Here is a 26,805-nt window from a genome sequence, read left to right on the forward strand (position 1 = left end):
GTAAACACATCATGCCAAGCGTCCAATACAAGTCAACTGGTGAGTCTAATATTCTTTCGCAAGTGCACCAATATTATTTATACCATTTTTTACACTAATGCAGTAGTCTGCATAAAAGTAAATCTTCTATTTTTTGTGAGAATAAAAATTCAAAGTGGAAAGCAAAGGAATGTAAGAGGGGCCTTGAGACGTGACTATTGAACAGAGGAAATGTCTTTTTAGTGCCAGGGATGTCTTTCTTGTTTATTCTGGACCCTATTCGAAAATTGGCATCTTTTGAAATTTGTGTGAAATTGGCAAAGTTGCTAAATTCTGACCACTGTACTGGATAGTTGAAATTGGTAAATGGGTGGTTTCTTGCACTCATTCAATAGAAAAAATGGAGTTCTAGCGAAATATTCATGTTTTTTGTCGACTAGTACAGTGGAATTGGCCGATAATGAGGCTCAAAGTGGGCAAAATCGCCGATGCATAAACATTGCCGAAAACGCTAACTTTGTGAGAGCATAATTCCGTAAGTGTTCCATCAAATTTCATACTTTTGGTGTCATTATGACAGGGAAAAGATTCTCTATCTTTTCATAAGAAAAAATTATTTTTTTTTTTTTTTAAATTTGGCCGACCTTGTGAACGAGTCTCGGAGAGGGCCTCTCAACCCTCAAAGGGTTAAGTACCCTGGGAAATAACTCGTCGGGCCGCGGGGACTTATTTTGCTTCAGTTTGTCTATCTGTTTGATAACCATATCCCTTGTGACAGTAATATTAGTCAATTTGAATTCGTCAGGAACTGAATAATTATTAATTTCTGGAATCTCATTTGTGTCTTCCTGCGTAAAATCTGACAAAAGATAGTCATTAACCCCTTCAGGATCCAAGGCCAAAATCTGAAGTGATGCTCCAGTGTCCACGAAATTTTGAAAAAAAAGAAAAAAATTATTTTTTCTTACAGAATTAAAGAGTATATTTTTGTGAAGGTAATAAGACAAAAAAAAATTTTCTGATCAGTACTTACCGAGACACAGTGCCGAGAAGTTGATTCCAAATGACGTGGTGGTGGCAACAGCGACGATTTACACATACACACATTACTTTGTTTACCGTTTTTTGTAGTTTTTTCTTTTCTTTTCTAATTTTTTCTTTTCCTACTAACATTTGGGGTCTGAGAGGCCAATACTGTATATAATGTATATATATAAATCCACTGTATTGAACACAATAACCGTAATGAAGTTATTACCATATTATTGTTTACCACTGTTGTTTATTACAATAAACATTCACAAATCTTGTATAATACTAATGTTCTATCATATATTTACATATTTACAATCACTGGGCATGGTTTTAGAACTGCTGGAGCTTGTGGAACTCCTTGAAACCAGGCACCATGCACAGAGGTACCTTACATTCCTCACACACAAACCGAGTGTCTTTGTGTATTTGTTGCCGTTGTTTTGTTTGTGCACAGACAATGCATCTCTTCCGAGCAAATTTCTTCTGAGTTGAAGGAAGCTGTATTATGAAATGATCACCTTCCCTCCTCAAACGCTTGGGAATATCCAGAGGAGTTTGAGGACCTTGTTGTATAGCAGGTGTTGTTACCTGGTACTTCATTATGAGTTGTCTGACAACAGACAAACAAAATTCACCATACGGTGGTCTGTTGCCAGTCTTCATTTGGTACATATTATATGCATTGAGCATTGAAATGTCCATGAGATGGAAGAAAAGTTTCATGTACCACTTGTAACTTTTATGAACACAATCAACAAAGCCAATCTGCATGTCACATTTGTCAACCAAGCACATGTTTTGTGTATAATTAATCACTGTCACTGGCTTTCGAATATGTTCATTAGTCTCTCGATCAACTTTGCCACTGTCTTGCATTTCATTACGGTGAATGTTTTTTTTTTTTTTTTTTTTTATTCGCCGGTACTCTCCCGGCCCGGGTCGTCAACAATGTGACATCTCATTTGTCATGCCACCGTAATGCCATGATGTCATTGGCAGTAAACACCTGCACCTCATCATCATGAGCACCTGCACTGAGCCAGGGCATATGTTTACGATTAGAACGCACTGTGCCACACACATCTGTCTTGTTCACTCACAAGAAATCACTGAGTAATGGGCTTGTGTACCAGTTATCGGTATATAATGTATGCCCCTTACCAAGATAAGGTGCCATCATGCTTCTCACTACGTTACCTGAGATACCCAATAACATCTTGGTATCTTTCAATGTTTTACTTCCCGTGTATACAACAATATCCAATACCAGGCCACTGTCACAGTCACAGAATACAAACAGTTTTATACCAAAGCGTTTCCTCTTGCTCGGTATATACCGCTTGAATGACAGCCTACCTTTGAACAAAATCAAAGACTCGTCAATTACAAGATTCTTGAATGGATAAAAGTACATGCTGAACTTTTGTTTGAGATACATAAAAACATTTCTAATCTTGTATAACCTGTCACTTCTGTCAGGCCTGGTTTATTCAGAGAAGTGCAACATACGTAACAGTAAGATAAGCCTGTTCACTGGGATGATTTCACTGAAGACCAGGGTAGAAATTAGCCGATCTGTGGACCAGTATGCTTTTACATTATGCTTATAGACATGAGGCGTAAGCAATATTGTTGCAAAAAGCAAATACATTTCTGCAACAGTCGTCTCTTTCCACCGGTGTAGTCTTGACTGTGGTGATATGATAGTATTTGCCATGGTGTACTCAAAATACTTATTACTTTCCCTGACAATAGTTTCCATCAATGGCTGGTCAAAGAATAGTTCAAAGAATTCCAGTTCATTTGCAGTGTTTCCAAGGGGACAAGTAGGTATAATTCCACTTTGAGAGTCATCAAAGTGGTGGGGCTTGGGAACAAAATTGAGATTTTGCTGCCAATCCCAGATACGGTTTGCTGGTGGACACTGGACATCATAGGCTGGTTGTGCGGTAGTTGTGGTTGTGGTGGGCTGGTGGCTGACGCTCCACTTTGTCCTTGAACTGAGGAGTCAGCAGCGTGGGTCCCAGCCTGGGCTGGTGAGTCATGCATGGCCGTGGCACTACCATCACCACTACCACCATCTACTGATGCCTGTGGTCTATCCATGCCAAGTGTAGCCACATCATCCTCACTATCACTATCTATAGCTGGTGTAAGGCCATGGGATGTACTCTGTCCCCTGGGCAAGGCATAGGGTACACTATCCGAGCGCATGCAGTGGCGTACATACCGACACTTCACTGGTGAATATGATTCCTCACTATCACTACTCGAATGATCGTCAAGAACAATAAAATCACAATGCACGTCACTATCATCATCATTACTGAAGTCAGAGGCCTGGCCACATGAAAATAATAGTTTTCTCTTGCGTTGAGGTACAACCGACCGTGACTGACGAGTGCCCACACCAGAGGTAGAAGGTTGAGGATAGTCAGAGTTTTCTGCACTATTATCGATATCCTGGTCATTTCTTTCGGTCACAAACTGTTCAAAGCCAAAGAATTCATCTTCATTTCCACTTCCATCACAGTCAGAACTATCAGATAGGAACAGGAGAGTACCAATTTTCCTTGGAGTGAGAGCTGCCTTGCGACGAGGCATGGTGAACAAGGGTAACTGAGCCGGCGTTCCCACAATGCTATGCGGGTGCCTAGATTTTTTGTTTATGGCGCACACCCACTCAGACCCGTTCTCTCACATGTAGGCCTATGAACATTTTTGCGCTAAATTTGACGGCGCTAGAAATTTGGCATAGATCTACGGTTTGGACACTCAACGTGAAGCCTTAGATCTACGGGACGGACCCTGAAAGGGTTAAATATGGAACACATTTCATTTCCGTTACCCATCAGCTGTCCATTCCCAATTTTCAGAGGTCCTACTTTTTCCCTCACCTTCGTCCTATACATTTGAAAGAACCCCTTCGGATTGGTGACAGATTCATTAGCAACTCTAATTTCTTAGTCACGTTTAGCCTTTCTAATTACCTTTTTTACTTCTCTTCTTTTAAGCTGAACATATTGGTCAGTAAGGTTAACCTCTCCTCTTCTAATGTGCATATAAATTCCCTTTTCTCCCCTATTAGATGCTTTAGCCTCCTGTTAACCCATTTGGGATCATTATTATTAGACCTGATTTCTCTGGGGAATGTATTATACACCTACCATCCGACTTACGACCAAGCTTGGTTCCGACCAACCAGTCGTAAGTCGAAATGGACGTAAGTCGAACCTTCGAAAATTGCCGACATATTGGGTAGGGCATAATGTCAAAACTTTCCTATATAAACTACCTACATAATACTTTCACCTATATATAAATGACCTACCAAATGCTTCACAATTACTCAAACCCACACTATTTGCAGATGACACTACATACGTCTTCTCCCACCCGAACCCAGTCACGCTAGCCAATACTGTAAATACCGAATTACAGAAAATATCTACCTGGATGAGGACTAACAAACTTACACTAAACATTGACAAAACCTACTTCATTCAGTTTGGTAACAGAGCTACAGATGTCCCTCTTAACATAATGATAAACGGATCACCTATCACAAAGCTAACAGAGGGAAAATTCTTAGGAATCCACCTTGATAATAGACTCAAATTTCATACACATATACAACAAATTTCTAAAAAAATTTCCAAGACTGTAGGCATACTATCGAAGATACGGTACTATGCTCCACAGTCAGCCCTCCTGGCCCTATATCACTCACTTATTTACCCCTATCTCACCTATGGAATTTGTGCATGGGGCTCAACAACAATTAACCATCTCAGACCACTAATTACCCAACAAAAGGCTGCAGTTAGAATGATAACAAATTCTCACTACAGGCAGCACACTCCACCAATATTCAATACACTAAACCTACTCACCATACAAAACATCCATACTTATTACTGCACCTATTACATACATAGAACACTTAACTCTGATATTAACCCTCCCCTCAAACATCTCCTTGCCAACCTCAACAGAACACATGACCATAACACAAGGCACAGATCACTCTTTGATGTTCCTCGTGTCCATCTCACACTATGCAAAAACTCAATGCACATAAAAGGCCCTAAAATCTGGAATTCATTACCTGTAAATATAAAAGAAACACTACCTGTTTATAAATTCAAGTCTCTTCTCAAAGATCACTTACTCACCCAAAACCAAATAAATACTGAATAACTCAACCTTATAAATTGTATATCTTAAATGTTTCTCACAATTATATCACATAAATGTTAAACCTAAAACCCAATCTAACTTTACTATTTTTTTTAAATAAACTACCTAACAGAATTCTCCATACGACTGAATGTACAACAATGCATGCAACCATATGACCTGTCTTTGTAATACTCACTTGTGCTTTATAGTAATCTGTTTACATTAATGTTTTATCACTGATTTCATCATTGCTTAGTTAATCTTAAGTTAATTTTAAGCCAGCCCGTAATGCTATGCATAGTATAAGTGGCTTTGGCATGCTGCTCTTATCTGTATTTTTTTTTGTACCTCTGTATGTGTGCTCAAATTGTAATAAATAAAAAATAAATAAATGTACAATCATTATTTCATTCTTTTTACCATAATTTACTTCTATTGTTGTATTTTAATTATTCATGTACTGTATATAATGTATACATGGTAGTGATACGTATTGTAAATTTTACATCACATACAGTATCATATGTTACCATTATCTTTATGTATTGTCGACACAGTGGTAGTGGTAGTGTCATCCTGCCAGAATGTTGTATAACCTATACCCAAAGTAAAGAGAAACAACTCTGGAACATGTGTAATACGTATCTGGCTGGTTGGCTGGGTGGCCGGGTCTGTGGTTGGCCGAGTGGGTGGCTGGCTGGCTGGTTGGGTGGGTGGCTGGATGGGTGGGTGGGTGGGTGGGTGGGTGGGTGGGTGGGTGGGTGGCTGGATGGGTGGGTGGGTGGGTAGTTGGCTGACTGGCTGACCAAATGTGGCTGTCTCTTTGTATCTCTCTCTCTCTCTCTCTCTCCCTCTCTCTCTCTCTCTCACTGGTACACATAAGTCAAGTTATCATACATATTATAAATTACCTAGGATAACCCAAAAAATCCAGACAAAGTGCTATACAGTGGATCTGTGCTCCAGTGCCCTAAACTAATAATAATATTAATAATCATTATTATTACAATAATACATATGTACTAATATTAACATTATTATTATTAAGCTATAATATAATAATCGTGTCCACTCATTACTTGCCTTAAATTCAAATTCAAAGTTTATTCTCTATAAGGATTACAATGCTGAGTTTACAGAATTTGGTTATTGTGTGATTTACATGTAGTAAAATAATAATTACAGAGTGTACCACTAGAACACCTAGCATGGCTAGGCATTTCGGGCAGACTTAAATTAAATCTTAAGTTTAAAATATTACAAAATTATGAGGTAAGTTGGTATGATGGCTAAGTGACTAAATACTAGTTTGTGAGTTTAGCAATGTGAATGCTTTTGTTTTGGCACTATACATAGTTTCAGTATAGGAGTATCACAGGCCAACTTATGACTAGTTAAGATTCATTATTTTGAGATTGAGATTGATATTTCTGTTTATGGTCAAATGGGTGAGTGAGTGTAAGTGTTAAATATCTGTAGTTTTAATGTAGAGTGAGAGGTGAGTAAACAAGATTAAATGAATAAATGAGAGAGAGAATGAGAATGTAGAATGTTCATGAGTTATGTAAACAAACGTTGTTGTTGTTGTTGTTACCAGCCCGGACACGAACGGTTCCTGTTCACTGTCAAGCCGACCAGAAAAATATCTCATATTTGTTAATTTATATGTTATGTAGCATGTTTATTATATAATTTTGAAAAAAAATCATAGATGGATTAAGCAAAATGTCTATATTAGCGTTTTATAGACATTTAATGCGCCTCAGTGATTATTATTGTTATTATCATTATTAATATGGCATCTTCAAGACAAAGTACACTCTTAATGAGTGGCTCTGAGACAGACAAGCAGACAAAAACAGACACACAGGTAGACAGAAAGACACACAGGTAGACAGAAAGACACACAGGTAGACAGAAAGACAGACACACAGGTAGACATAAAGACACACAGGTAGACAAAGACAGACACACAGGTAGACAGAAAGATAGACACACTAGTAGACAGACAAACAGACACACAGAGATACAGACAGATATATAGGCAGACAGGTTTATGTGCAACAGTGAAAACAAATAGAGAGTTCGAGAGTAAGAGCCTTTCTTGCCACAATCTCCAGTGCAAGATTCAGACTTCATTTTAGGGGCCATGGTGAAATTTACTGTCCAGTTAGTACAGTTAATACAGTATGATGCTGCTGATAGGGCAGGGTTACTCAAACTGATGCTGCCTGCATGACACATTGCCCCCACTAGTATTGTCAAATATTGTACAGTGGTGTGCATCAGCCGGCCCAGCCCAGCTGCCAGATGCGCGGTCGTAAGTCGAGTGGACGTATGTCGAGCAGGTCGTAAGTCGGATGGTAGGTGTACTTTGAGCACGTACATTATTAAGAAAGAACTCATAAATGGAGATCCTTTCGTAATCATAAGTATGATCATCGCCAATAGAATCATTAGCTAGATAACCCCAAATCGAGATTTGACAGGTGTTCCCTAAGTCTTAGGTTGTTCTTAGGTTGATGAGTGGAACAATCTGCCTAGTATGAATATCAAAATGGTATACAATACTGACAGGTTGGTAGGTAAGACACACAGGCAACATTTAGGCAACTTTATAAAGTTGACTAAATGTTGCCAGTGTGTCTTACCTACCTGCCTAGTATGGTTATTGAAGCTGAAACCTTGGGTAGTTTCAAATTTGTGTTGCATAATTATGCGAGTGAGAGGGGTTGGATACGAGTGGGACCTGCACATGAGTATATAGAATTCTTCTTCTTCTTTCTTTCAACACACCGGCCGTATCCCACTGAAGCGGGGTGACCCAAAAGGAAAAATGAAAGTTTCTCCCTTTACATTCAGTAATATATACAGGAGAATGGGTTACTAGCCCATTGCTCCAGGCATTTTAGTTGCCTCTTACAACACTCATGGCTTACAGAGGAAGAATTCTGCTCCACTTCCCCATGGAGATAAGAGGAAATAAACAAGAACAAGAACTAGAAAGAAAATAGAAGAAAACCCAGAGGGTGTGTATATATATTCTTGTACATGTATGTGTAGTGTGACCTAAGTGTAAGTATAAATAGCAAGACATACCTGAAATCTTGCATGTTCATGAGACAGACAAAAGACACCAGCAATCCTACCATCACGTAACACAATTACAGGCTTTTGATTTACACTCACTTGGCAGGACGTAGTACCTCCCTGGGCGGTTGCTGTCTACCAACCTATTACCACGGAGTATACAGAATTATCAGAGCTTATTTTTTGGGTTGCATTGAAAACTGAGTTGGGCAAATATTCTATTAGTGGGACCGATTATGAAAGACCTGCCTAGTATGGGCCAAGAGGCCTGCTGCAGTGTATTATTATTAGTATGTATGTTTTTTTTTTCATTATCACACTGGCCGATTCCCACCAAGGCAGGGTGGCCCGAAAAAAAAAACTTTCACCATCATTCACTCCATCACCGTCTTGCCAGAAGGGTGCTTTACACTACAGTTTTTAAACTGCAACATTAACACCCCTCCTTCAGAGTGCAGGCACCGTACTTCCCGTCTCCAGGACTCAAGTCCGGCCTGCCAGTTTCCCTGAACCCCTTCATAAATGTTACTTTGCTCACACTCCAACAGCACGTCAAGTATTAAAAACCATTTGTCTCCATTCACTCCTATCAAACACGCTCACGCATGCCTGCTGGAAGTCCAAGCCCCTCGCACACAAAACCTCCTTTACCCCCTCTCTCCAACCTTTCCTAGGCCGACCCCTACCCCGCCTTCCTTCCACTACAGACTGATACACTCTTGAAGTCATTCTGTTTCGCTCCATTCTCTCTACATGTAAGAACCACCTCAACAACCCTTCCTCAGCCCTCTGGACAATAGTTTTCGTAATCCCGCACCTCCTCCTAACTTCCAAACTACGAATTCTCTGCATTATATTCACACCACACATTGCCCTCAGACATGACATCTCCACTGCCTCCAGCCTTCTCCTCGCTGCAACATTCATCACCCATGCTTCACACCCATATAGGAGCGTTGGTAAAACTATACTCTCATACATTCCCCTCTTTGCCTCCAAGGACAACAAAGTTCTTTGTCTCCACAGACTCCTAAGTGCACCACTCACTCTTTTCCCCTCATCAATTCTATGATTCACCTCATCTTTCATAGACCCATCCGCTGACACGTCCACTCCCAAATATCTGAATACATTCACCTCCTCCATACTCTCTCCCTCCAATCTGATATTCAATCTTTCATCACCTAATCTTTTTGTTATCCTCATAACCTTACTCTTTCCTGTATTCACCTTTAATTTTCTTCTTTTGCACACCCTACCAAATTCATCCACCAATCTCTGCAACTTCTCTTCAGAATCTCCCAAGAGCACAGTGTCATCAGCAAAGAGCAGCTGTGACAACTCCCACTTTGTGTGTGATTCTTTATCTTTTAACTCCACGCCTCTTGCCAAGACCCTCGCATTTACTTCTCTTACAGCCCCATCTATAAATATATTAAACAACCACGGTGACATCACACATCCTTGTCTAAGGCCTACTTTTACTGGGAAATAATTTCCCTCTTTCCTACATACTCTAACTTGAGCCTCACTATCCTCGTAAAAACTCTTCACTGCTTTCAGTAACCTACCTCCTACACCATACACTTGCAACATCTGCCACATTGCCCCCCTATCCACCCTGTCATACGCCTTTTCCAAATCCACAAATGCCACAAAGACCTCTTTAGCCTTATCTAAATACTGTTCACTTATATGTTTCACTGTAAACACCTGGTCCACACACCCCCTACCTTTCCTAAAGCCTCCTTGTTCATCTGCTATCCTATTCTCCATCTTACTCTTAATTCTTTCAATAATAACTCTACCATACACTTTACCAGGTATACTCAGCAGACTTATCCCCCTATAATTTTTGCACTCTCTTTTATCCCCTTTGCCTTTATACAAAGGAACTATGCATGCTCTCTGCCAATCCCTAGGTACCTTACCCTCTTCCACACATTTATTAAATAATTGCACCAAGCACTCCAAAACTATATCCCCACCTGCTTTTAACATTTCTATCTTTATCCCATCAATCCCGGCTGCCTTACCCCCTTTCATTTTACCTACTGCCTCACGAACTTCCCGCACACTCACAACTGGCTCTTCCTCATTCCTACAAGATGTTATTCCTCCTTGTCCTATACACGAAATCACAGCTTCCCTATCTTCATCAACATTTAACAATTCCTCAAAATATTCCCTCCATCTTCCCAATACCTCTAACTCTCCATTTAATAACTCTCCTCTCCTATTTTTAACTGACAAATCCATTTGTTCTCCAGGCTTTCTTAACTTGTTAATCTCACTCCAAAACTTTTTCTTATTTTCAACAAAATTTGTTGATAACATCTCATCCACTCTCTCATTTGCTCTCTTTTTACATTGCTTCACCACTCTCTTAACCTCTCTCTCTTTCTCCATATACTCTTCTCTCCTTGCATCACTTCTACTTTGTAAAAACTTCTCATATGCTAACTTTTTCTCCCTTACTACTCTCTTTACATCATCATTCCACCAATCGCTCCTCTTCCCTCCCGCACCCACTTTCCTGTAACCACAAACTTCTGCTGAACGCTCTAACACTACATTTTTAAACCTACCCCATACCTCTTCGACCCCATTGCCTATGCTTTCATTAGCCCATCTATCCTCCAATAGCTGTTTATATCTTACCCTAACTGCCTCCTCTTTTAGTTTATAAACCATCACCTCTCTCTTCCCTGATGCTTCTATTTTCCTTGTATCCCATCTACCTTTTACTCTCAGTGTAGCTACAACTAGAAAGTGATCTGATATATCTGTGGCCCCTCTATAAACATGTACATCCTGAAGTCTACTCAACAGTCTTTTATCAACCAATACATAATCCAACAAACTACTGTCATTTCGCCCTACATCATATTTTGTATACTTATTTATCCTCTTTTTCTTAAAATATGTATTACCTATAACTAAACCCCTTTCTATACAAAGTTCAATCAAAGGGCTCCCATTATCATTTACACCTGGCACCCCAAACTTACCTACCACACCCTCTCTAAAAGTTTCTCCTACTTTAGCATTCAGGTCCCCTACCACAATTACTCTCTCACTTGGTTCAAAGGCTCCTATACATTCACTTAACATCTCCCAAAATCTCTCTCTCTCCTCTGCATTCCTCTCTTCACCAGGTGCATACACGCTTATTATGACCCACTTCTCACATCCAACCTTTACTTTAATCCACATAATTCTTGAATTTACACATTCATATTCTCTTTTCTCCTTCCATAACTGATCATTCAACATTACTGCTACCCCTTCCTTTGCTCTCTCTCAGATACTCCAAATTTAATCCCATTTATTTCCCCCCCACTGAAACTCCCCTACCCCCTTCAGCTTTGTTTCGCTTAGGGCCAGGACATCCAACTTCTTTTCATTCATAACATCAGCAATCATGTATATAATAATAATAATAATAATAATAATAATAATAATAATAATAATAATAATAATAATAATAACATAAGAACATAAGAAAGGAGGAACACTGTAGCAGGCCTGTTGGCCCATATGTACTTGGCAAATCCTTTACAATCCATCCCACTAACAAAACATTTGCCCAACCCAATTTTCAATGCCACCCAAGAAATAAGCTCTCATATGCAACTCCCACTCAAATCCAACCCTCTCACTCATGTATTTCTTTCTTTCTTTCAACGCACCAGCTGTATCCCACTGAGGTGGGGTGGCCCAAATGGAAAAAATTAAAGTTTCTCCTTTTAAATTTAGTAATATATACAGGAGAAGGGGTTACTAGCCCCTTGCTCCCGGTATTTTAGTCGCCTCTTACGACACGCATGGCTTAAGGAGGAAGAATTCTGTTCCACTTCCCCATGGAGAACTCATGTATTTATCCAACCTATATTTGAAACTACCCAAGGTTTTAGCCTCAATAACCCAACTAGGCAGACTGTTCCACTCATCAACTACCCTATTTCCAAACCAATACTTTCCTACATCCCTTCTAAATCTAAACTTGTCCAATTTGAATCCATTACTGTGGGTTCTCTCCTGGAGAGATATCCTCAAGACCTTACTAATATCCCCTTTATTAATACCCATCTTCCACTTATACACTTCGATCATGTCTCCCCTCATTCTTTGTCTAACAAGTGAATGTAATTTAAGGGTCTTCAATCTTTCTTCATAACAAAGATTTCTAATGCTATGTATTAATTTAGCCATTCTACGCTGAATGTTTTCTAACAAATTTATGTCCATTCTGTAATATGGAGACCTGAACTGAACTGCATAATCTAGGTGAGGCCTTACTAATGATGTATAAAGCTGAAGTATAACCGCTGGACTTCTGTTGCTTACACTTCTTGATATAAATCCCAGCAATCGATTTGCTTTATTACGGACGCTTATCGTAAGCCGAGGTTCCACTGTAGTCTCATATGGTACAATGGTACCATATGGTACAATGTACGACATGGTGCCACGAGCATGCAGGTCACTGCATCAGCCCAATGCAACAGCAAATGTGTAAAGATCCTAGGATAACCCAAAAAAAATCTGGATGACTTATTTCCATTGGGATCCCTGTACCATATGGTACCCTGTAGTATTTGGTACAGGGTACCATATGGTACATTGTACTATACAGTACTGTTGTATCTAACACAATAACCGCACTAATATTTTCATCATTATTTTACTTACAATAAACTTGTAAACAAGTTTTGTAAGCAATACAATGATAAACAAATTAGTGCAGTTATTGTGCTGAATACAATGAGTGTACAATTATACATTATATTGGTCTCACAGGCCACAAAAGTTACTGGAAAAAAAGTATTAGAAAAGAAAAGAAAAAAGTAACAAGAATGTAAAATAAAATAATGCAACTTTATGGAAGTCGCGGATGTTGCCACCACCCGGTCACTGAGGGTCAACTTCACGCCTCTGTCTCGGTAACTACTGATTGAATTTTTTTTCTTTTATTACCTACAGAAAATTATCTTTAATTCTGTAAGAATTTTTTTTTTTTTTCAGAAATTCTTGGACCCTGGCTAACATTTTGAGATTTGGCCTCTGGACCCTGAAAGGGTTAAATGAATAAATTACAAGTTTCTCCATGTGGAAGTGGAACAATATTCTTCCTCTGTAACCCATGCGTGTCGTAAGAGGCAACTAAAATGCCGGGAGCAAGGGGCTAGTAACCCTTTTTCCTGTACAAATTACTAAATTTAAAAAAAGAAACTTCAATTTTTCTTTTTGGGCCACCCTGCCTTGGTGATACAGCTGATTTGTGCAACAAAGGTATACAATACCGACAAGATGAAAGTTAAGACACATGTGAAAAATCTGGTTATCTTTATTGTAGATGTTTCACCATCCAGTGGCTTTTTCAATACAGATTCTAGGACATAACTAGAAGACAGTAGAACTATATATAAAAGATGAGGAAAACAGTCCCTCAGCCTTGGAGTGGAGAGCACTGTGGTCAAAGTTATTCGAAGATATTCAGCTGGTTTGTTGAAAGAAGAAATTACAAGTTTGCATACTGCTATAGCTTCAATCAGACACTAACTTTTTTGTGTATATATCATTTGTGGTAAACATTACCAAGACCCCCCAATGACTGAAAAAAAAAAAAAATTCTTTGCTGTACTCACAAAACAAAGTTAATATTTCTTCAACCAACATCTTACATAATGAAAGTAATTTCTTCCCCATTTATGCAAACTCTGTTCCCTGTCTCATTCACACCTCTAACCAGGAAAATTTTTTTTATTTCATGTACTTCTACTTTCCTCAACAATTTCGGTTGTGGAACTCTAGGAATTTAGTCTCATAATTTTGCTGGGAGCCAAAACTAGTCAGCAACTTTACACAGCTCTTTGGTTATTACTTTCTGGCTATTACTTCTAGAAATGCATTAATCTTTAGTAAATGCTGGTTGCATTTATCATCTTCAGTTATATTGCTCTTCTTTGCTTGTTTTGATCAAATGTTGTATCTTTGGTCCACGTTTGTTTGGTGAAGTAGTAGTGGGTATGTATTTATTTGGTATACAGTGGAACCTTGGTATGCGACCTTAATTCATTCCAGAAGGCTGTTCAAGTACCACTCCATTTGAGTATCTAACAAGTTCTTCCCAGCCAATTTTCTGTTTGGTTGGCTGTTATCACTAATCGTCGTAGGCCCTATGGTGACTTATTTATACAAATAATACAGTGGACCCTTGGTTACTGGCCGTAATCTGTTCCAGAAGGTCGACCTAAAACCGAAATGGTCGAAAACTGAAAAAATATTTCCCATAAAAATTAATGTAAATACAATTAATCTGTTCCAGACACTCCAAAAAATTAACAAAAAATACATTTTTAAAGATTAATTATAGTTTCACATAAACAAAACAATGAGAACTAAATAAAATAAATAAATGAACATTTAAATTACTATTACATACCTTTGTTGAAGGCTCTTGTTGGCTTATGGAAGACAGGTGGGACAAGATTTTGTCAATGAACATGTTGCAGATATGGCTTGTTTCAGCTTGGTCAGGGTGATATTTCTCCACAAAAGTTTGCACCTCATTCTACTTTGCATAAATGTCTTTAATCACTGAAGAAGGCACCTTCTCCCCTTTCTCTTTCTCCTCAATGAAGGGTGGTGGTGGGTGGTAGTATCAGTGTTGAATGATGGTAGTGTCAGTGTTGAGTGGTGCTAGTGTCAGTGTTGAGTGGTGCCAGGATGGAAGTGATTATTGATTGTTTTTCCCATACATCCTAGAAACTTTCTTTGGGGCCATGGTTACTTATTTTGCAACCGTACTTAATGAATAACCACCAAAAACAATGAATTATAGCGAAATGTTTGGATGAATGAGCAGAAGCGTCCTCACTCTCCCAGAGACACAGCCAGAGTGGCAGGAGTGGCTGGCGGGTTGATGTGTCCCATACGGCTGATAAGCTAAATAATGGCTGGTAACTGAAAGCCCAAAAACCGGCCTATAACCAAGTTGGCTGATAACAGAGACACCCGATAACTGGAGGTTCACTGTACAAAAAAAAAAAGGCATAGAAACACGAAATAGTTCATAGCAAAGTTCTGGCAGGTCGTATTAGTTTGGTCGAGTGCTGAGCTTTGTTCGAGTAGGGAGCTGGTCGTATACTGAGGTTCCATTGGAATTTTATCAAAGTACTATGTGGATTTTAAAATTGCAATTGTGTGTAGTCATCAGAAGCTTATTCTTCAGTAAACATGTCAAAGTGTGCTTCACTACTCAGCATTATGGCTACCAGAAGAAAGTCAAGTTGTACACTTTTTTTTTTTTTTTTGAGGGAGTGGTAACAGGCTTTTGGATCACCACCTTATTTTTCCTGTGTGTTGTTCACTCCACTTAAGATACATACACTACATGCCGATTCTCAGGAACACAACCATCCTCCCCTTCCCTTTCCCCTTTGTTAACCCTTTCAAGGTTGGTCCCTTAACAATACAGCTTTGAAGCAAGAGTCAGTCACGTAATACTATGCCAAAATTCTAGCTGATTCCAATCTTGCAGGAGAAAGCTGGTAGGCCTACACATTAGAGAATGGGTTTGCAAGGTCAGTGTGCACAGTATAAAAAAAATTCTGCAGCACAAAGGACATGAGGAAAAAACAAATGCAACTGTATTTTTGGAGTAAAACAGCAACTTTGTAGTGCATTTTTGTATGGATTTCATGGTTGTATTCTCGATTTCTTGGTCTCATTTGATAGAATGGAAGATATATTAGAGAAATAGAGATGATTCTGAATTGTTTACAGACTAAAAGTAGTTTGAAATTAAGCTCAAATTAACAGAAATGTTCGATTTTTGCTGATGTTCAAGAGTAAACAAATCATGTCACACATCCAATACACATCAACTTGCCAGTCAAATATGCACTCACGAATGCAATGACATTATTTATACAATTATTACCATTATGAAGTAGTTTGAATAACAGTAAATCTTCTATTTCTCGTGAGAATAAAAATTAAAAATGAAAGCAAGTGTAATATAAGAGGGGCCTGGAGACATGACTAATGATCAGAGAAAATGTTATTTTAGTGCCAGGAATGTCTACATTATTTATTTTGGACTGTATTTTTGGCCTTGAATTTTGTGTGAAATTGGCCAAATTAGTAATTTCTGATCACTTTATTGGGTAGCTGAAATAGGTAAATGGGCAGTTTCTTGTACTCAATCGATAGAATAAAAGGAGTTCTAGCTAAACAGCTATGAGCATGGTGAAATGAAACAATGGAATTGGCTCAAAATAGGGCTCAAAGTGGGCGAAATCGCAGATGCGTAAATATCGTTAGGACCACTAACTTCGAGATAGCATAATTCAATAAGTTTTCCATCCAATTTCATGCTTTTGGTTTCATTACCTTTGAAAAAGTTTCTTTACCATTTCATGAGTTTTTTTTTAAATACAGCGATTCGGGAACTAAGTTTGCGAGCAGGGTCTCAACCCTCAAAGGGTTAAGGATTTATCATACTCTGAATGAGTAGCTAAAAAAAAAAAAAAAAGTGTTTTATAAAGTTATGCAAATTTTATATTAATAAAAGCTAATAACATTCAATAACTTCACAGAGGGTTAAAAACTGGCATTAAAAGGAGCCATAATTTACCTGTAACCACAGTTAGCAAGGTCTCGACTGATCTTCTCATAAACTTTACATGTCTCAATGCCTCCCAGACGATAGTGCATTAAAAAATCCAGGAGGAGATGTGCTGCTCTATGGCTCCAGTATGGAACCAGTTGATCAGTGTCCACTGGCAATGGATCAGGAGTAAAACCAAGAGTAGACTCAGTTTCTTCCAAAAGCTGCATCTCTACTACGAAAGGAAATGGATTCTGAGACTGGAACCCTCGACGTAACAGTGCAATGTGATTCTCAATCTGCAATGATTCATTTGCCTTAATAACACACTTATTATATTTTATAGGAATACAATGCAAAATTTAATCGAGTAAAAAGAAATGCGGATAGAGGATGATTGAGGATTATGAGTCATGGTAAGTAATAATAAAAAAAATGACTAAAAAGAAATGTCAAAACACATACTGGTATGTTGTTTTTCCCTTTTAACTTTGATGGTATGGTTCTCACTGCATGTTCCAGTCTTGGGTACTACAATAGTACCCCGAGTTTCGGCCATTATTCATTCCAGAAGGCTGTTTGAGTGCCGTAACTGAATGAATTTGTTCCCATGAGGAATAATGTATATGTATTAGATTAGTCCATTTCAGACCCCCAAAAATACTTACAAAAGGACTTACAATAATACACTTTGTAAAGTAAAAGGACACAAGTACAACTAATGTGACATTTTTATTGTGGCAACTTTTCGCTCTCCAGGAGCTTTGTCAAGCTGTTATGGCTTGACAAAGCTCCTGGAGAGCAAAACGCTGCCACAATAAAAATGTCACATTAGTTTCACTTGTGTCCTTTTACTTTACATACTGTCGGTAATTCTACCAACTTTATTACAATAATGCACTTACATAATTGTTCGAGTTGGGAGCTGTACGAAACTCAGGGTACCACTGTACTTTCATTCATGAATGGTCGTCCTCAGTCCCTGAAACATTTTCACCAGCCCTCTCCACAGGTTATTTAAACCACTTCTATAAAAATAGACAATTTACAGAATGTACAAATTAGGAATTCTCTTATTCATAACATAAGCATGCACACTCTTAGCTGCTCTGATTGAACAGCCACATGGTCCCTTTTGAAACAATTAGCCCTCCTTTTCTCTTGATGACCTTAACCCAGTGTTTTGACACACTGTAGTCACCCTGGGTATAATAATTACATCATTTTCTAGCACATATCTTACCTAAGAGGCACTCACATCCTGCTCAAACACAAGGAGGAGGAGAAACAGTTCCTACCGGCTTGGAGTCACCGAGGTGAGAGAGAAAGAGAGAGGCTCAGCTAAGCTCCTCCCTTTCACCCACCAAAACAACAAAAAGATTGTTGACATGCACTATTCTCTAGCTACCACAATAATTTTCTCCCATTACCACACCTTATTTTACTTAAAAAAAAAAATTATAAACTACTTATTTTAATTGTGTGTGTGTGTCTATAGTAAAACCTATTATATTAAAAAAAAAAAAAAAAAAAAAAAAAAAAAAAAAAAAAAAAAAGGCTTGACTCAACTGACTCTCAGCCATAAGAGTGATCTGCAATATGACAATTAAAATAGTTGTGCCTCCCATCAGTTCAATATAATTAGGTATTCCAGAGTAATTGTTACAAATACATAAATACATGTTGGGTTCTACAGCCCCATAACACATACATTTTATATATTGCCAATGAAAACATTTTACACTTCTAAACAAATGTGGTGTTAATATATCACTTGCCTTAAGGTTCATAATGGGAAATATAATATACAGTAGACTGTTATATTACACGATAGTTACGTTCCTGAAAATGCCATGTTAAGTAAAACTGAGTTAGATAAACTGAAGAACTTAAGGAAAAATTGGGTTATGTTCCTCAGACCCCAAAAGGCCAAACATTTTTTTTCAGACCAACAGATCTTGCAAAAATGTAAGTGAATATGTAATTGTAGTTAATTGTCATGATATACAGGTCTCCCTCAACATTCGCGTTTTCCACTTTCGCGGGCTTCGAACATTCACTTATTCCCAGCCGCCAAATCATATTTATGTTGAGGGCTTTGAAGGTGAAGAATGACATTGATAGAGGCATAATTCCCTATAAAACTCTGAACATAAGAACATAAGAATGGAGGAACACTGCAGAAGGCCTACTGGCTCATACAAGGCAGGTCCTTATCAAAACGACCTCTACCAAAAGCTACCCAAGGATTAACTCCCGTATCCAATGACACTAGTCAAACTCAGCCCCTCCCACTCATATATTTGTCCAATCTCTTCTTAAAGCTACCCAAGGTCCTAGCCTCTACCACCCCACTGGAAAGATTGTTCCACGCATCCACAACTCTGTTAGAAAACCAGTACTTACCTATGTCCTTTCTAAATCTAAATTTTTTTTTTATTATTATCACACTGGCCAATTACCACCAAGGCAGGGTGGCCCGAAAAAGAAAAACTTTCACCATCATTCACTCCATCACTGTCTTGCCAGAAGGGTGCTTCACATTACAGTTTTTAAACTGCAACATTAACACCCCTCCTTCAGAGTGCAGGCACTGTACTTCCCATCTCCAGGACTCAAGTCCGGCCTGCTGGTTTCCCTGAACCCCTTCATAAATGTTACTTTGCTCACACTCCAACAGCACGTCAAGTACAGTGGACCCCCGGTTAACGATTTTAATCCGTGCAAGAGGGGTAATTGTTATGCGAAATAATCGTTATGTGAATGAATTTTCCCCATAAGAAATAATGGAAATAAAATTAATCCGTGCAAGACACCCAAAAGTATGAAAAAAATTTTTTTACCACATGAAATATACATTTTCCCACACACAAAGAGAAGGATACATGCACAATAGTAGAGTAGTACATGCACAGTATATATTGTGCATGTACTAGTCTACTAAATGAAGAATAAATGACACTTACCTTTATTGAAGATGCAGCAATGACTGATGAGACACTGTGTCCTGGGAGTGCCTTTTCCTCCTGAGTACTGTAGGTACTGTTTGGCATTTTCTTCCAGAACAGGCCTTATCACACTGTGTATGCCACTACGATTCTTAAATCTCTCAAACCAACCTTTGCTGGCTTTAAATTCACCAATATGAGCACTAGTTCCAGGCATTTTTCCCTGTTCACCTGGGTGTTAGTCGACTTGTGTGGGTTGCATCCTGGGAGACAAGATTAAGGACCCCAATGGAAATAAGTTAGACAGTCTTCGATGACACTGACTTTTTTGGGTTATCCTGGGTGGCAAATCCTCTGGGGTTAATTGTTTCTTGGTATTCTCAATAAGCCACACCAACAACGGTGCTACAGCAGCAGCAGCAGCTGACAGTGCAGCAGCAGCAGCAGCAGCAGCTGTACCACCAATAGTAGCGATGGTTGATTGGGGTTTATTATACAACCTGGCCAGCTCGGAGACATGCACTCCATTTTCATACTTATCAATGATCTTTTTCTTCATCTCTATTGTAATTCTCACCCTTATTGCTGTAGGGTTGGCACTAGAAGCTTTCTTGGGGCCCATGGTCACTTATTTTCCAGAAAAAGCACCGAAAACACTGTAATAATACGAAATATTCCGATTGTATGCTTGGATGTTACCGCGGAGGCTGGCTGGTAAACAATGCCACCGGCGGAACATGTGAGCGTGGCTCAGGCCGCACATTGGACGCGTCTCGGACGAAAATCGGTAAGCGGGTTTTTAAGCGGTATGCGAGGCAAAATTTTTGCAATTAAAGTAAGCGGTATGCGAAATAATCGCTATGTGATGCCATCGTTATGCGGGGGTCCACTGTATTAAAAATCATTTCTCTCCATTCACTCCTATCAAACACGCTCACGCATGCCTGCTGGAAGTCCAAGCCCCTCGCACACAAAACCTTCTTTACCCCCTCCCTCCAACCTTTCCTAGGCCGACCCCTACCCCGCCTTCCTTCCACTACAGACTGATACACTCTTGAAGTCATTCTGTTTCGCTCCATTCTCTCTACATGTCCAAACCACCTCAACAACCCTTCCTCAGCCCTCTGGACAACAGTTTTGGTAATCCCGCACCTCCTCCTAACTTCCAAACTACGAATTCTCTGCATTATATTCACACCACACATGGCCCTCAGACATGACATCTCCACTGCCTCCAGCCTTCTCCTCGCTGCAACATTCATCACCCATGCTTCACACCCGTATAGGAGCGTTGGTAAAACTATACTCTCATACATTCCCCTCTTTGCCTCCAAGGACGAAGTTCTTTGTCTCCACAGACTCCTAAGTGCACCACTCACCCTTTTCCCCTCATCAATTCTATGATTCACCTCATCTTTCATAGACCCATCCGCTGACACGTCCACTCCCAAATATCTGAATACATTCACCTCCTCCATACTCTCTCCCTCCAATCTGATATTCAATCTTTCATCACCTAATCTTTTTATCCTCATAACCTTACTCTTTCCTGTATTCACCTTTAATTTTCTTCTTTTGCACACCCTACCAAATTCATCCACCAATCTCTGCAACTTCTCTTCAGAATCTCCCAAGAGCACAGTGTCATCAGCAAAGAGCAGCTGTGACAACTCCAACTTTGTGTGTGATTCTTTATCTTTTAACTCCACGCCTCTTGCCAAGACCCTCGCATTTACTTCTTACAGCCCCATCTATAAATATATTAAACAACCACGGTGACATCACACATCCTTGTCTAAGGCCTACTTTTACTGGGAAATAATTTCCCTCTTTCCTACATACTCTAACTTGAGCCTCACTATCCTCCTAAAAACTCTTAACTGCTTTCAGTAACTAACCACTTGCAACATCTGCCACATTGCCCCCCTATCCACCCTGTCATACGAATTTTCCAAATCCACAAATGCCACAAAGACCTCTTTAGCCTTATCTAAATACTGTTCACTTATATGTTTCACTGTAAACACCTGGTCCACACACCCCCTACCTTTCCTAAAGCCTCCTTGTTCATCTGCTATCCTATTCTCCGTCTTACTCTTAATTCTTTCAATAATAACTCTACCATACACTTTACCAGGTATACTCAGCAGACTTATCCCCCTATAATTTTTGCACTCTCTTTTATCCCCTTTGCCTTTATACAAAGGAACTATGCATGCTCTCTGCCAATCCCTAGGTACCTTACCCTCTTCCATACATTTATTAAATAATTGCACCAACCACTCCAAAACTATATCCCCACCTGCTTTTAACATTTCTATCTTTATCCCATCAATCCCGGCTGCCTTACCCCCTTTCATTTTACCTACTGCCTCACGAACTTCCCCCTCACTCACAACTGGCTCTTCCTCACTCCTACAAGATGTTATTCCTCCTTGCCTTATACACGAAATCACAGCTGAAAAATATGTGCAGGAATTCAAGGAGTACATAGACAGTGAAGAATTGAAACGTGAACAAAGGTACAGGCCTCTATGGACAGATATGTTGTGCGACAGAGGTCCAGTGACTCTCAAGCTGGTACTAGCGGCATTAAAAGAAGGGAAGTAACCCCAGAAAAGGACTTGCCACTTCAAGGGGATTCCCCTTCTAAACACTAACACCATCAACACTCTCCCCTCCTCCCATCCCATCAATCATCACCAGATCTTCAATAAAGGTAAGTGTCATGTAACTGTGCATGTCTTCTTCAGTTTGTGTGTATTAAAATTAATATTTCATGTGGTAAAATTTTTTTTTTCAATACTTTTGGGTGTCTTGCACAGATTAATTTGATTTCCATTATTTGTTATGGGAAAAATTAACTCGACTAACGATAATTTCGATAAACGATGAGCTCTCAGGAACGGATTAATATCGCTGGTCGAGGGTCCACTGTATTTATGGTTGTATTCTCATTTTCTTGGTCTCATTTGATAGAATCGAAAACATATTACAGAAACAGATGTGATTTTGATTGTTTTACTATGAAAAGAACCTTGAAATGGAGCTCAAAGTAGGGGAAATGTTTGATTTTTGCCGATGTTCATAAGTAAACAAGTGATGTCATTGTCCAATAAATGTCCAACTAGCCATTCTAATATGCAGTCATGAATGGGTTGACATTATTTATACAATTATTACAATATTGCAGTAGTCTGCATAACAGTAAATCTTCTATTTTTTGTTTGAATAAAAATTCAAAATAGAAATCAATAGTAATATGAGAGAGGCCTACAGACGTGACTGATGAACAAAGAAAATGTTATTTTAGAGCCAGGAATGTCTGCAATGTTCATTCTGAACCCTATTTTGAAATTGGCATATTTTTTTAATTTTCGTGAAATTGACCAAATTGCAAATTTCTGACCATATTATTGGGTAGTTGAAATCAGTAAATGGGCAGTTTCTTGTACTGAATCGATAAAACAAATGGAGTTCTAAAGAAAAAGCTGTGAGTTTGGTCGACTGGAACAATGGAATTAGCTGAAAATAGGGCTCAAAGTGGGTGAAATCGCCGATTCGTAAATATCGCCGAGGTCGCTAACTTTGCGAGAAATTAATTCTGTAAGGTTTCCATCAAATTTCATTCTTTTGGTGTCATTACAATAGGGAAAAGATTCTATCATTTTGTAAGAATTTTTTTTTTTTTTTTCAAAAATTTTTCGACACCAGGAGACACCTCAGGATTTGGAGTTACGACAGTCAAGGGGTTAATAATCACACTTTTGCACATTAAATGTCTTATTTTACATTAAAAGAGACATTTTCATTAATCCATCTATAATATCTTCTTCAAAATTATATAACACATTACATATAAACATGCAATGTTTATTATATGTGACATATATTTAATAATCACTCTTTTGCACATTAAATGTCTACAATAAAGATACCCAGATGTTGCACATGTGTCTTACTCTCATCTTGTCGGTATTATATACCATTTCGTACACAACTTGTCAGACACTGCAATATCATGGAATCTTAATTCTGAGGACATGTACATAGCCTTCACGACTACGACAACTACTACTACAACTAACCCATCTCTTTGGGAAGGACCTACTTCCACTGGGGAATCCCGCCTACCAGTGAATATGCCCTCGTCTGCTACACCTGACGTTACTATATAAGCGCCAGGATTCTTTCTTCTGCTTCAGAATCTCCACGACTATGGTGCTGTTCGCACCTACTCCTAGGTTGAGGGACTGATTACCTCATCTTCTGTACATAGTTCTACTGTCTTCAAGTTATGTCCTAGAATTTGTATTGATAAAGCCACTGGATGGCGAAACGTCTACAATAAAGATACCCAGATGTTGCACATGTGTCTTACTCTCACATGACTCATGCCACTGTCACTATCACCACCACCGCCTGCTGCCTCACTCACATCATTTATACCCATCGTAATAATATCGTCATCTTCACTATCAGGACGTGGTGTAGGGCCACGGGATGTGCTCCGAGATATACTCCTTCCTCTTGGAAGAGCATATGGCACACTACCAGACCGCATGCGACGTCGTATATACTGCCGCTTCACTGGGGAATATTCACCCTCACTGTCACAACTAGAAGTGCTTTCAATAACCTTGAAATCACTATCACTATCACTTACACTGCTCACATCTGAGTCTTGTACACGGGCAAATAGTTTCCTCTTTCGTCCTGGTACAGGTGAACATGAACGAGCCGGCCCAGCACCAGAGGTGGATGGTTGTGGGTCATCTGGGTTTTCATCACTAATTATGTTATCCTGGGTAATTTTCTCGGTCACACCCGCTTCAAAACCAGGTAATTCACTTTCACTGACACTATCATCACTGTTTGAGCTATCACTTGGGAACAAAAGACCTCCAATCCGCCGAGGAGTGAGGAACTTCTTACCGCAAGGCATGGTGAAAATGGACTACCAAGATGGCGTTCCCACAATGCACCACTGAGTCCCAGATTTTTTTCACAGGGGGCACACCGACCACTGAGACCCATTCTCTCTCGTGTAGGCCTACCAGCCCTCTCCCGCTTGATTTGAAGCCGCTAGAATTTATGTGTATAGATACGTCAAACACGGTATCTCCCATGACGTACATATACGACCGCGACAGTCAAAGGGTTAATATTTTAAGGTAAGTAATAAGTGTACTGTGTGTATCTTACCTTTCATTGTGTTTTTAATGCCTATTTCTATTGCTAACTTAACCCTTTGACTGTTTCAGGCCCCTTTCTGAAACTGTCATTCTATGTCACTAAATTTTTGAAAAAAAAAAAAAAAATTATTTTTTCTTATGAAATGACAGAGAATCTTTTCCCGATGGTAATGACACCAAAAGTTCGAAATTTGGTCGAAAACTCATGGAATTACGCTCCCGCAAAGTTAGCGGTCTCAGCGACATATGCGTATCAGCGATTTCGCCGACTTTGAGCCCTATTTTCAGCCAATTCCGTTGTTCCAGTTGACCAAACTCATAGCTATTTCTTTAGAACTCCATTTTATCTATCAGCTGAGTACAAGAAACTGCCCATTTACCAATTTGGACTACCCAATATTGTGGTCAGAAATTGGCAATTTGGCCAATTTCATGCAAACTAAAAAAGATGCCAATTTCAAAATAGGGTCCAGAATAAACAAGGTAGACATTCTTGGCACTAAAATAACATATCCTCTGTTCATTAGTCACATCTCTAGGCCCCTCTCATATTATTATTGCTTTCTATTTTGATTTATTATTCATACAAAAAAATACAAAATTTACTGTTATGCAGACTACTGCATTACTGTAAAAATGGTATAAATAATATCAGTGCACTAGTGAAAGAATATTAGACTCCCCAGCTGACGTGTATTGGACGTGTGGTGTGATTTGTTTACTCCTGAACATTGGTAAAAATCGAACATTTCCGCTACTTTGAGCTCAGTTTCAAGGTCGTTTTCATCGTCAAAGTAATGAAAATCTTCTCTATTTCTGAAATATGTTTTCCATTTTATCACCTAAGACCATGAAAATGCAAATACATCGATAAATACACCTCAAAGTCGGCATTTTAATAAAAAAAAAAAAACGATCAGAGTTTTTTTTTTTCTCATTACGCACTGTGTGCTGCAGGATTTTTTTTTATGTGGTGCACACTGACCACACAGACCCATTCACTCACTTGTAGGCCTACCAGCTTTCTTCCACTTAATTTGAAGCCGCTAGAATTATTGAGCATATATACGTCAGAAACACTGGCTCGTAAGACGTATATATACGACCAAAACAGTCAAAGGGTTAATATAAGTTAGTGTAAACTTGTTGTCTGGCATTTATTGCATATTTTATATAGTCTGATAATAATACTTGTGGAGCCGGGTGGAGGGACAACATTACGTTTTCTCTGTTCAGCCATCACAGAAAACATGTGTGAATCTGCGTTTGGCCCAGCCACTCCCCCACTCCGCTTTTGTTTACAATTTTCGGCATGAATTATTCATTACTTCTACCTTCGTTTATGATGGCATTTAAAGCTAGTTGTTAGAAATGATTAAATTCAGTGAACAAGGCATGTTGATGTTAATAATATGGCTCTGGGCCACAGTGTAGGTAGCCGGTAGGTGTAGCCCAGGCTACACCTACCGGCTACCTACACTGACTTTATACAAATAAATACTACTCACCTCTCTTCATATATTAAGACTACACATATTTTAAGGTAAATAATGAGTGTACTGTATGTGCATTTTACCTCTCTGGGATGTTTTAAATATCGTATATTAAGTATGAGACGGGGAGCCAGTGCTACCTACACCTGGGCTACCTGCACCTGACTTCCTACAAATAAGCACTACTCACCTTTCTCCCTACATAAAGATTACAAATACTTTAAGATAAGTAATGAATTTACTGTGACTGTATTTTACTTTGTGTG

General features: G+C 39.0%; 1 protein-coding gene across 1 annotated transcript in view; it reads right to left on the bottom strand.

The window, feature by feature from the left end:
• LOC128685938 (uncharacterized) overlaps positions 1–26,805 on the bottom strand; it is a gene marked incomplete at its 5' end in the record, with an annotated part of 637,739 nt that overhangs the window by 449,822 nt on the left and 161,112 nt on the right. Inside the window, 1 exon segment of the mRNA XM_070083119.1 lies at positions 16,931–17,202. Coding sequence (XP_069939220.1) covers positions 16,931–17,202 — 272 coding nt within the window.

The sequence above is a fragment of the Cherax quadricarinatus genome, chromosome 9 (assembly GCF_038502225.1).
Source record: "Cherax quadricarinatus isolate ZL_2023a chromosome 9, ASM3850222v1, whole genome shotgun sequence".
NCBI lineage: Eukaryota > Metazoa > Arthropoda > Malacostraca > Decapoda > Parastacidae > Cherax > Cherax quadricarinatus.